This window comes from Suncus etruscus, chromosome 1 (assembly GCF_024139225.1).
Source record: "Suncus etruscus isolate mSunEtr1 chromosome 1, mSunEtr1.pri.cur, whole genome shotgun sequence".
Lineage (NCBI taxonomy): Eukaryota > Metazoa > Chordata > Mammalia > Eulipotyphla > Soricidae > Suncus > Suncus etruscus.
This window is the reverse complement of record NC_064848.1, coordinates 188,122,662-188,136,337: the sequence shown is the minus strand read 5'-3', so window position 1 is coordinate 188,136,337 and position 13,676 is coordinate 188,122,662. Positions and strand designations below refer to the sequence as shown.

Genomic DNA, 13,676 nt, shown 5'->3' with positions numbered 1-13,676 from the left:
TTTCTGAATCAGCAAAATAGAAATAAGAAAAAGAAAAGAACCCATGTAGCATCCTATTAACAAGGTATTACTAATCTACTGCCTTAACCACTAGGCCACAACCACCTTAACAAGGTATTACAATCCTTGAAAATCCAGTAAATGACTAGAAAAGGAGTTTTATTTTCAAACCACTGTCAGACAGGATTCCATTCTGAGGCAAAGCAGATACTGTTCAGACACCTCATACTGAGTTTTTTCTAAAGAAAAATGATAAAATATAGGTGAAGCACTGGAAGCAGCCAAAGATTTGGGAAGACAAGTTCTTTATTTCTTCATTTTATAAGTATTCATTGCATTTCTGGTTTGTGCAAGGCATTCGGCTGAGAGGAAAATATAGGCAGAAGAATAACTTGGGGAATAAGATTCCTTTTGACAATTTACCTCTACACCCAGTTTTCATTTTTGCAAAATAAAAATGGGCACAATGATTCAATTATTTCTAGATCAATGAATTTTCAAAATACATAAATTATTTACCTGCTGGCCTGGTCCAAATAAGTGGGGATTGTATTTTTTTGATTGGCTAGAGTGAACTTCTCAACCTCAACCCCCATTTCATGACCTATAAAAGATGCACTCCCTACTGCATAGTCACTGACTTCCTCAGCTCCCCACAGCACTATGTCTCTCTCGGCATGCTCCTCTGGGCTTTCACAGCAACTCTCTTCCCACAATTGGACAGGCTATAGGGAAAGCACTTTTGACTTAGTGGGAAATTCTGGGGAAGGATTTTCTGCTGCTTCCAGCTTGGGATCTCATTCTGGCTTTAGAGGTTACTTTGCAGATATTGCTTGTGCAGGAGGTCTGAGAACTACATTTGGAGGGATCCCAGGGAATGGTCCTTTAGCGATTGTCTCCGTCAATGATGGAGGTCTCCTTCCTGGATCAGGAAAGGAAACCATGCAAAATCTGAATGACAGATTGGCATCCTACCTGAATAAGGTTCGAGACCTAGAAGTCGCTAATTCTCAACTAGAGAATAAAATTCAAGAGTGGTACGAAATGCGAACACCTGGGCCTGCAGAGTCACAGAATGATTATAGTCAATATTATCCATTGATTGAAGACCTCAGAAAAAAGGTAAGACTGCAGGATGTGTCCCAGTGTTCTCAGGTACCACAGGGCCTGAACAGCACCATATCTTCAGGCACCAGCACTGGACTGCTGGCCTATTAGACTGGACACAGCAGAGAGTAAGTAGTCTCTGAGCTCTCTGCATACTACTTGGAGCCATCCCCAAACAAAGGATCATGAAGCTTTGGAATGTCTTTGGCAATTATTTTTTATTTTTGATATTATAGTATGGGAAGATCTCCTAAGCAATGTTCAGGGAGTCTATCGGCCCCTTCCAGATCATATAGTTTAATGCTCCACTGCTTCGGCCCAGCGATACCTGGGGCACCCAGGGCAACCCAGCCAATACTCAGGGGCCCATGGTGCTGGGGATCAAAGTTGGGTCTCTGATCATACACATCGTAAATCTTGACCCCTTGGCTACTTCCCTGGCTCCACTATTACAGTTTCTATAGTTATAATAACCTGTAATTTAAATATTTTGTATATTCAATGAAAGGGGGAGGGGATATCTCATCTGACAATATTTCATTTCATTTTATGATTTTTTTCATTTTTTTTCATTTTATGATTTACCACTAAGTGGCTTATTTCTACTACCTTTCTGTAGAAAATATCTATTTATCAATGTTTTAATAGTTTATAAATATACTTTCTTGTGAATAATCATGCTGCCTTAATTTAATAAAATACTGTTTTTATTGCATATATCCCATAAAATATATATACTTGCATCAAACTAGTATTTTAAGACCTCACTTTCTGTTTCTTCCCTGATTCTACCAGATCATTTCTGCAAATATTGGCAATGCCCACGTCATCTTGCAGATTGATAATGCCAAACTGGCTGCCGAAGACTTCAGAATGAAGTAAGTAGGAAAAAGAAAAACTAATGATAACTGCCATGTCCCACCCTTCTTCTTTATTTTCCTGCTTTCACTAACAATGAAGCTTCTCCAACTCCCTTACTCTAAACACTTTGTGTTTTGGTAAATTGACATTGAGGACTGTAGAAAGCAATTAGTGCCAAACACAATCACACTATAGGTCTTTGTACATTTCTTAAACATAAAGGCTAGGTGTTTGTGATCTGCAATTGACTCATCATAATTCCACAAATGTATTGAAGTTCAACTTCCCATGCACTGAAATGAATTACTAGCAGTCTTTACCATGAGTTCAGTGAAATGCTCTTTTTCCTGAAGACACCCTACCAACATATGAGCCACACACTTAGTTTTATACTGCATCCTCCATCCTCACAAACTTTAGAGAGGACATACAAATGTCCCTTTTGCTCCAAAAAATTTCACCAGCAATTGTACTGAGGGTGATTCTACATCTACAAAATCATGATCAAGGTGTTGAAAAGAATTTACTGATATTTTAATTACATTATGAATCAAGCTTAGCAAAAAAAAAAAAAAAGATTTTCTTTTCAACATATTTTGAATCTCATCAGAAATTCCTCCTAGAAATGGCCTTTGCCAAGAAACCAGTCAAAGGGAAAAATAATCATTCCCTGGGCTGATGCTAGACCTCTTAAGTCTTTTTACTTCTCTCCAACATAAACAGTACATGATCATGAGAAAATAGAAGAAAGCATAGAGAAAAGTTACCAAAGCAACTAGCATTAACCATGGACCACTGCCATTTTGAAGTAGTCAATTAGATTTCTGCACAAAAGAAACCTGAAGCTAGCAGGAGAAGAATTCAAATGTGATCCCCTACTTGGTTTTTCTCTTGGTTCTCAGATTTTCGAATGAGCAGGCCCTTTACATGAATGTGGATATGGACACCAATGGTCTGCGCAGGGTGTTGGATGAACTGACCCTGGTCAGGTCCGACCTGGAGATGCATATTGAGAGCCTGCAGGAGGATTTGGCCTACCTGAAGAAGAACCATGAGGAGGTCTGTCTAAAAGCACAGTTCATTTTTTGTCTCCCAGACCCTTTCACATGTATCACCCAGGAATTAGAAGACAGAGGAGAGAGGATCTATAAAAAGGACTATTTATTGAGGGAGGTCATTGTTTGCAATAGTGCTTGTGCTGGTGATATGGATTGTGGGTCCTGGTGAAATCTGACAAACTAGGGGAAATTTCTGACTTTGTCACTTTTCATCACTAGATAAAGAATGAGAATTTTGAATACTCCAATTTTGCTATTTTAAACCTAGTGTTTAGAAGTTATCAAACATCTGCCAAGGATATTCTGTGCTTCTTTTGCTAGAGAAGTTGGTTCTGCCCAGTGTGAAATACATGTAGAATACACTTCCCAGGGTCCATGTACCTAGTAATGGTCTCAAAGAGCTTTAGCAAGAGCTAAGAATTAAAATGCAGTTGGTGTAAAACTGAGCCAGGGATCCAGCATGCAGCTCCTGACCCATCTGTCAGGGCTTTAAGTTGCCTTCATTGCTCTACTATAGAAGACATATTGATCTACTTACAGGGGCAGTTGTGTGGCTGAATAAATGTACTTTTATTCTGTCTGCAGCCCTCTGTTTTGCAGCTGTGGTTGTACTTTTCCACCAGCTTTCCTATTGTGTTAGGGTTCAGGATGCTCAAGATGATGGGCCAATTTATGGATTAGATAAGGCAGACATAGCACCTAGGGAAAGTGGGGCAGGGGGAGTTTAAGGGCCCAAGAAAAATGTCTTAGGTACTTCCAAAATCGAAAGAGAGCATGCGTTTTTCAAGTATGTTTTAATATGATGTGCTTCTCTGTCTTTATAACTGTCTTTTAACCAGGCAACAATACAATTTAACTTATCCTCTTTTCTGTGGGAGAAGAGGCCACAGAAATTATCCTGGTCTCTTGCACCCATTTCGTTGTCCCTTTCTATTCCCAGGAGATCCAAAGTTTCCAGGCTGGAAGCCTGGGCCAGATCAACATAGAAATGGATGCTGCCCCCACAGTGGACCTCACCCAGCTACTCAATGCCATGAGAGCCCGGTATGAAACCATCGTGGAGCAAAATCGCAATGACACAGAGGCCTGGTTCATTAAAAAGGTACCTTGAGCTATTAGGGAAAATGAAGTCATGAAATTTGCTTGTATACAAATAGACATGGAGAATATTGTGCTGAATGACAGAATGCTTTTACTCATTTGAGGGATACAAAAAATAAATAAATAAATAAATAAATAAATAAAACAATAGTGTGGTATTAATATCTGAGATAATAGAGATGAGGGCCAGGAGTACCAGTCTACCGTAGGAAGCTTGCCACAAAAAGCAAAAGAGTGAGTTAGGGCAGAGAATAGATCTCAATGACAACAATGGATAGAAAAGATCACTTTGGACAAGAAGTGGGCACTACTAATGGCAGAAAAGTGATATACATGATACCCCTTCAATAATAATATTGAAAACCACAATGTCTAAAATAAAAAAGAGAGAGAGGAAAATGTCTGCCAAGGAGGAAGGCAGTGGGGACAGGAATGTATTTGAAGGGTGGTAAACTAGGGAATTGGTGGCAGAAAATATGCACTGATGAAGGGATGGGTGTTGTACTTTGTATGACTGAAACCCAACCATGAACATCTTTGTAAAAGTATCTCACATTGTCAACTAGCAATTTTATTATAGTGGAGATAATAAAAGACAGAACAAAATATCCAAGCCAACATCAACAACCATAGAATCAAGAGACCCAAGCTATAACAATCTTAACTTAAAATGGGTCCTTTAGAATGGCAAGCCAGGAGGCAAAGGGTGGAAGTATAGGATGTACTCTGAAAACATTGGTAAAGGGAGGTCAACACTGGTGGTTGGATTGGCTCTGATTCACTGTATGTCTGAAATCCAACTATGAAGGACTTTGTAAATCACAAAGATTTTGATCAAAATAAATTTTGTGATTATTATAAATAAATAAAAATATCAAATTATGCCCCACTAAAAATGTGCAGAATTTTCTGCAAGGTACAAGATGATTTGGGATTGGAATGATACCATTTGGGTTGTGGGGGGGTCAAGCTATACACTCATTAGTGCTCAGGGCTTACAGAAATCCCTCCTGGCAAGCTTAGAGGATTCTATGGGATACACAGGATTAAACTTGGGTGGGCCACATACAAAGGAATACATTATCTGATATACTACTTTCACACACAGAAAAGTAATAATTATGCTTTATGCATTTTAGTAATTACTAGATTTCAAATATTTATACTGCAAAAGTGGGCACAGACATGCACAAAAATAACTTATGGTTTTGTATTTACATGAAGAACTATGTGATATTTATGTTTATATATATATATATATATTGGTTTTTGGTTTTTGGGTCACACCGGGCAGTGCTCAGAGGTTACTCCTGGCTCTAAGCTCAGAAATCGCTCCTAGCAGGCTCAGGGGCCCATATGGGATGCCGAGATTCGAACCACTGACCTTCTGCATGCAAGGCAAACACACTACCTCCATGCTATCTCTCCAGCCCCATGTTTATACTTTCTCATGATAAAGTTTGCTAAATAAAAATAGAATACTAATACAGAAAAACTCAGCTTTCTCTATAAAGAAAAATAAATGGAAAAACTGGGGGATAGAGAAAAAGAGAGAAAGAAAGAGAAGAAAAATATCTGTTACAGAGTCAGGCAGTGGGGAGGGCAGAAAGAAAACTGGAGACATTAGTGGTGGAAAATGCGCAGGTGTTGGCCATTGCATGACTGAAACTCAATCATGAACAACCTTGTACTGCATCTTACAGTGATTCAACTAAAGTTTTGGTTTTAAAAAAACTAGTAAGTATATTAATCCAAAAATATTTTTAAAAGGGGCCCGGAGAAATAACATGGAGGTAGGGCGTTTGCCTTGCATGCAGAAGGACGGTGGTTCGAATCCCGACATCCCATAGGGTTCCCTGAGCCTGCCAGGAGCGATTTCTGAGCGCAGAGCCAGGAGGAACCCCTGAGCGCTGCCGGGTGTGACGCCCCCCCCAAAAAAATTTTTTTTGAAAGAAAGCTATGGAGAACAAAATAAGATTCTCGGCGACACATGTTGAAAGCAGTGCTCACTCACACCCCCTTGCCCTTCTGTGTCCTGGCAGAGTGCGGAGCTCAGCAAGGAGATGGGCAACAGCACAGAGCTGCTTCAGTGCAGTAAGAACCAGGTCGCCGAGCTGAGACGCGCCTTCCAGAACGGGGAGATCGAGCTCCAGGCCCAGCTGGCCACGGTAGGGGCGCGCGCCAAGAATAGAATTTCTGGGTTGGAGAGCTAGCACAGAGGATAGGGCGCTTGCCTTGCAGTGCGGCTGACCCGGGTTCGATCCCCATATGATGCCCTGAGCCCTCCAGGTGTGATTCCTGAGTGCAGAGCCAGGAGTAACTCCTGAGCATCTCCAGATGTGGCCCGAAATCAAAACAAAGACTCTCCAACTTAGGCAGGACTGGCTACTGGCTGCTCTCTCTTTCCAGATCTTTCCATTGCTCTTTTGTGCCATTTCCCTCCCATGTGCAGAAAAACACCCTGGAAAGCTCCCTGGCCGAAGTCGAGAGCGACTACTGCAGACAGCTGGCCCAGGTGCAGCAGCTCATAGCAAATGCAGAGGCGCAGCTGCTCCAGGTGCGCGCAGACACCGAGCGCCAGAACGCCGACCACCTGCAGCTGCTGAGCGTCAAGGCCCGCCTGGAGCTGGAGATTGGCACCTACCGCCGCCTGCTGGACGGCGAGGACCAAGGGTAACTAACTCGGGGGGGTGGGGGGGGGAAGAGCAGGTTAGTGACCCCTGGCGCCTTTTTCTCTGCAATCAGGGCAGGGTTATTGTACATGCAGTGGGTGTAAATGCGTTTCACTAGGAAGTGTTGTCACCCACTGTTTTATTTTATGTAAATGCCAAGGTGGGAGCTGGAGCGATAGCAGAGAGGGTTTGCCGGACTTCGGCTCCATCCCAGGCCTGTCATATAATCCGCCTCAAACCTCCCCCCCCCCCCCACCTGCCAGAAGTAATTTCTGAGTATAGAGCTTGGAGAGCCGCCGGGTATGACCCAAAAACAACAACAAAAACCGAAGGTGCCATAGAGTCATATTATAATGAAATGGGGGGGCTGGTAGAAGAATCATCTATTTGAGAGTCCTGCTATCACAATGTATGTGAGCTCAAATAATAGAGATCGGGAGCACCTTCAACCGACTGTAGGGAAATTTCCCAAAGTCTGGATCAGTGGCAAGAACACAGTGTTATAAGTCGAAAAAATGGATTTCTGAGACCAGATCATCAATTGCCAGCCAGTTCACATCCCTTCGGGAGCCCATTAGAGGAAAGATTTGCACTGTATCAACTGATTGCTAGTGGGGTCTTTCATTTGAGCGTTCTCCATCAAGAACTTCAGGAATCCTTCCCTATTTAACCATCATTCGTGTAACTTTCTTCTTTTACTAAAGAATTCTGAACAAGAAATAGGTGCAAGCACTTGGAACATTAGAGGAGAGCCACCTTGATTACACATCTCATGCACACTCTACCTGGCTAAAGCCCAAATGGGGCAAGGACTAAATGCAGTTCACATCGAGCTTATATAGGTCAGATACAGGATACAACAATTCTATGAGAACAGTTGTCTCATATAACATATGTAATGGTCACTGGACATACATAGTCGCTTGGTACAATTGGTGATGAATGAATACATTATTTTAATTTCATATAGACATTTACTGGTTTACTCATAGGCCCATCCTATTCCTGTTCAAGAAACCAGATGGGTTTGGCTCCTCTGCTCGTTCTGGTCGCGATTTATGGTCTATTCATCTTTGCAGAGCATCTAGAATGGGTCATGTAGAAGTCCTGCCTCTAATTTCCCACTTCTGCTTCTAATTGTCCCACTTATACTTACTTGGTGGGCTCAAATAGCAAACTCCTCATTTCTTCTCATGCTAGAAACCACTATATTATATGATTTCCTCTTTCCTTACAGTAATGATTTGGAGGAAAGTTTACCTGTGATTGAATCCAAATCTCAAGCCCAGTCAACTGACTCCTCTAAAGGTAAGCAGGTTTTCTAAGAATGGCTCTGAAAGAAGTCAGAATCACATTCATTAATGACTAACACTGTAAAATCTCATTGAATATCACAGTCTCCATAATCATTTAATTTTAATATACCTATGTATTGTAATATATAAAAACATGTGTTTTTGAATAAAAACAAATCGTTTGTACTATATTAAAGCTTTTTATAAGCCAAAGGAACAAAAATATATATTCTCTAGAGAGGTCTGGTAAGCTTCATAACTTTTTTTTAAATGTTTAAAAGGAGAAACTTTTCATTTGTGTGCAAAATATAGAATATATGTTGTTTCTGTTGAATAGTATGGTTTTTAGACTACAGCAGTATTTTTGATCAATTCTTTAGGCCAGTACTTCTCTTAAAAGCTTAACTTAATTATCAGTCCTACTTGGATACTAGAAACATTAACTTTTTCACCTTGACTCCACTTTTGTCTTCAGACTCGACCAAAACCCAAAACATAAACATCACTGTGCAAGAAGAGATAGATGGTGAAGTGGCCTCCTCTCATGTCCAGGAAATTGAAGAAATAATATAAAATTTCACAAGATCTGCCTTATGATTGACTGATTCCTTAGAAACAAGAAATTTACAAGTAGCAATTATTCCTGTTAGAGTAAGATGCTCTTTTAGTTCAGCCTCTATTTTTGTTTCATTTTCTTTGAACTCTGTTCACATTAAGTCCTCTTTGTCTTTCTGAAACAATAATCAATTACAAGGAATTATATACAATCTTCATTAGGAAATCACATTTATTTGACATCTTTTTGAATCTGGATCAGACCTTTCAATAAACTTTATGTGATTTGGGACACAATTTTAATCACAGAACTTTGATCAAGGGGTAGTACAGTCATGTTTTAATAAATATAATCATAATAAAAAAGGTTTAGTAATAATCTAAAATACGTACCTTCATTATTTCAACTCAAATGTCAGGGACATCAAAAGTAATATGTGAAATATGAATAGTAAAATAGATCAACACTAGGCTAAAGATATCAAGGTTGGTGCTAACGAAGATTCTTTTGGAAATTCTGTGTTTTTAACATAAGTCTATCTAGGTTGCTACTTAATTGGATTGTCCCCTGTAAAATGACTTTCCCAATTTTTCACACCTTCTTTTATTCAGTCAAGACCTGGGATATAGCTTCATGGTAGAACACATGCTTCACATATATGAGGCATGTTCTCAATTCCCATGACCCCCCCAAATGTCATTGAATTAAATAAGTATTGGTCCCTAGAGTATACCAGTATAAAGAGTAAGAGCTACCTTGTCTTGAAAGCTTACAGTTGAAGATAGAGATGGACATCTACCAAGAAAGATGATACCATGACATAAAACAAATAGAACTTCAACAGACACAGGAAAGAAGTGAACAGTTTGTGGGGTAGGGACAACTTAATGCTTTTCAAGTAAAAAGAAAGCTTTCCAAGTAAAAAAGGAAGCAGAAAGAGAAAACACAGGGTAAAGACACTCATTGGGACTCTAAACATTGCTTTGATGTCTTTTCTCCAATCTGGCCCAGTTAGAACTAGGGTAAGTTTCTACTGAGTCTGCAAGACCCATAAGTCAGTAAGAAATGCCATATTCTGGCTAGAGGCAGATGGTGGCCAGAATTTAAGTCTAAAAAAATGGTGTTTCAGTCTAGTTTGCTGAGTGCAAACCTAACAAGAGAAATAAGAGTACAATTTCAAAAGTATGAGACCAGGCTTAGAAGCCAGGCAGGGTTCAACCGCTAGGCCTGCTGCTACTTATTACCAAGTAGCTTAACTTCTGTATGCCTGTTTTATAATCCCTAAAAAGAGGTGGGTTTTGTGAAAAAGAATGAGGTATTAAACAAAAGATGCTAGTCCCTGACACCTAGTGAGTACTGAATATTTGGGTGCTATTACTATTTACCAAAATAAGATGAGAAACTGGGGGAATTGATGAGCAAGGGGTGTGAGGGAGAAGAGTTAGAGGGAGGGGGAAGTGTCAGGCAGGTATGAAGGAATTTCAGGGTCAAATGCAAAAGCCCAAGGAGGGGGGCCGGTGAGGTGGCGCTAGAGGTAAGGTGTCTGCCTTGCAAGCGCTAGCCAAGGAAGGACCGAGGTTCGATCCCCGGTGTCCCATATGGTCCCCCCAAACCAGAGGCAATTTCTGAGTGCTTAGCCAGGAGTAACCCCTGAGCATCAAACGGGTGTGGCCCAAAAAAAAAACAAAAAACAAAAAACAAAACAAAACAAAGCCCAAGGAGGGCAATTAGACCATTTTAAGCTGAGCTTTTATAGACATCTTTTATAGACATCTTCAATATGCAAGCTGCAAGTCTAAAATCTCTCAACCTGTAGTCATACTTCCTATTCATATTTTCTAGTGGTTTTAGGTGTTCGGTTAATATTTTATTAGGCACAGCAACTCAGCTCTCTGTCTAGAATTTACTTTCCGGGTTCCAAAAGAGCTTCATCTTTATGACATAGGGTGATCAAGGTTCTTGACCCCCTGGTCATAAAAAATGCCACTTCCCTGCTGATACTCAGGAAAAGGTTGCCATGGTTTCATATAACATCTAAATTGTGTAAGACTAAAAGGAGAAAGGTTGTGCACAAGTGAAAACTCCGTAGTTAGTTCTTAACTGTTAGCTTGGTTTCTTAGCATTTCTTTCTTTTGGAAATATTGTACCTACTGGAATTCCAGAACTATTGCCACCCTGGAAGTTTTCACTCCAGCCCTTCTTTGGTATCTCTCAGTGTTTACATGCTGACTTCTTCCTCCTGCCTTCTCCCTCGAGGTGACCCATTGAATCCTGTGGCCATCAAACAGCCATTCGAGCAGCAGTTTAATATAGTTCAGTTTCTACATCTCCCAGATAGTCCCAGTGATCCTCACTTTCTATTTTCATGATCTGTATAGTCTCCTTCACAATGAGCAAACTCTGACAGTGTATGACTTCCAAGGTTTGGTCACTAAAGTATTTCAGTTCTGCTAGGTCTCTCAGATCAGTCACTTTGGTGCAAGTCAGATATCTCAGTTATACTGAGAGGGTGGGAAAAAGTATAGAAGTCACAGATATCCCCCCAAATAAAAAGTGACCTCACAAAATTTCTAACTCAAGAGTCAGTGGCTAGGATCTCATGGGATAGGCAGCAAATCCAAACATCATATCATCTTCAACTGGCCAAGAAAGCATTAGGTTTCCAATATTTCAGTAATATGTTGCCTTACTCTCAATATCAGGTCCAGCCCTCAATCATTAAACCACCATTCCCTTATTTAAGAATTCACAACTAGGGCACCTTTCAGACTTAGCAACGGTGAGTTGCACAGGTCAATTTGTTTTGGAGGCTTCACCCAGCAGTACTCAAAGGTTACTCCTGACTCTGCTCTCAGGAATTGCTTCTGTGCTCAATGAACAAAATGGAATGTCATAGATCTAACCTGGACTGGCTGTGTGCAAGGCAAGTGTCCTGTCCACTTAACCTCTCAGAGCCCCTCTGTATTTTCTTAATCCGTAAAAAAAAAAAGTCAAATACAGGGTCAAATAAGAAAGGCCTGTTATTTATGACTATTTTAGAATCTATATGTGCTTTTTTTTTTTTACTTTTATATGCATGTATTGCATTGTAGGCAAGGGAAACAGCTGGGAAATATTGCATGTACTAAACTCAAAGGATCCCCTTTGAGAAGTAGTGAGGAGTTTGAAGAAAATTATTATGCTGAATTTTATAAATTTAAGGGCTTCACAAGCAATATGCTTAACTCCAGTAACTGGTGGGGGATGCATTTTGGTTCATTAAAACAAACAGTTTTGCAAGTAGGTCAAGACAGAAGAAAGCCCCAGAAATCAACATGTTGCCAAAGCAATCACTCCTTTATACTTTGTAAGAGTGCCACCTACTGAAATTTTGGGATATAAATTTAATAAAAAAATAATCCCCATTTTTCAAGTTAAGATTAAGTTTGATATGAAAAAAAAATTGTTCGCTTGCTTTTTTAAGAAAGTGAATGACTGTCAGGCCTTTTGGAACTCTAATATTGTTCAGTGGCAAAAAGAACCTGTGTTGTGAGCATAAGACTAAGATTCCCATCTTGGTTGGTGCTCACATAGATATAGCTCAGTCCCTGTGACTGCTAACTAGGCCCTCCAAAGCAGGAGTCAGATCTCAGGCGCAAGAGCACAGGAACCAAGAGTGAGTGCAACTCACAATCACCAAAACTATTCAGGGATGGAATGGGGAGGGGAACCTTTTATAAAACTCAATGAAACTTTCTTTAAGTCAAGTAATATTAGCTTCCACAGAGTCTACCAGTAAGGAAGCAAGTTCTTTAAGGTAAAATGAAGGAAGTTTGTCATTATTTATAGAGCCAGAAATTTTGAAGAGACTTCTCAAGCTTTAAAAATTATAATAAGGGGTTTGAGAGACAGTTCATCAGATAGGACACTTGCCTTGCACATATCTATTCAGGGTTTGATCTTTAGCATCCCATATGGTGTCTCGAGCACCACCAGAAGTGATCTCTGAGTGCAAAGTCAGTGGTTACTCTTGAACAGTTTTGGATGTGGCTCAAAAACCAAAAAGTTATAAAATAAAAATATTCAAATATAAAAAATTTTAAACTTACCCATATAACCAAGATTGTTTTCGTTTTGTTAATTTTGTTATGGGGTGTCATTTTTTCAGTGCTGGAGTCTCATAAAAAGATATATGTGCTCTACCAGTAAGATAAATAACTGATTTACAAATGGATTTTAATGGGATTTTCATTTTATTTTTATATAAACCACAACCAGCAGTATTTGGGTTCAGGGCAACTTTCAGCAGAAATCAGTCTAGTGCAGACAAATGATACTCAAATGCTCGGGGGGGGGGGGGGGAATGACATATTGGTCTTATGGGTTCATGAAACGCCTAGATCAAAACCAGTACTTTGTATGTATTAAGCATGTGCACTACCCTGGAGCATCTCCATAGCCCCCAGAAAATATTTCTTAAGTCAGAAACTGGATCTAACATTTAAATATCATTCACTAATATTTTGTATCATCAACTCAATGTCAAGCTAACAGAAGTTATTAAATTAATTGAATGTATCCACTTTATCACTAAGAGCTTATATAGAAGCTAAAGATGCAGCATTTAATATTTTTAGTAAAATATTTATTACACTCATAATAGTCATGGTTGAAAAACTTTAACCAGGTTAACAGATAAGTTGTGGCAGATCCATAATTGGAATACAACTCGGGGCTGGAATGATAGCACAGCAGAAAGGCATTTGCCTTGCATGCAGCCGATCTGGGACAAACCTGGGTTTGATCACCAGCATCCCATATGGTCCCATTAGCCTGCCAGGAGTGATTTCTGAGCACAGAGCCAGAGTAACCCCTGAGCGCCACTGGGTGTGGCCCAAAAACAAACAAAAAAAGGCATAATTGGAATACAACTTAATAAATTATTTTGTTATTTGTTTTTTGGGGGTCACACTGGCAGCACTCAGGGGTTACTCTCTTTATTGTCTGTAAATCACAGCTCAATGGAACCCAGTTTAAAGTAGTAAAA

The 13,676-nt window shown here is 39.9% G+C and overlaps 1 protein-coding gene across 1 annotated transcript; it reads left to right on the top strand.

Annotated features, from left to right (window-relative positions):
* Positions 1-663: 663 nt before the first annotated feature.
* On the top strand, positions 664-8,667 carry KRT12 (keratin 12). Its single transcript, XM_049767304.1, has 8 exons — positions 664-1,122; positions 1,903-1,985; positions 2,871-3,027; positions 3,967-4,128; positions 6,170-6,295; positions 6,580-6,800; positions 8,037-8,107; positions 8,570-8,667. The coding sequence occupies exons 1-8, from the start codon at positions 664-666 to the stop codon at positions 8,665-8,667; spliced, it is 1,377 nt and encodes a 458-aa protein (XP_049623261.1).
* Positions 8,668-13,676: the final 5,009 nt, after the last annotated feature.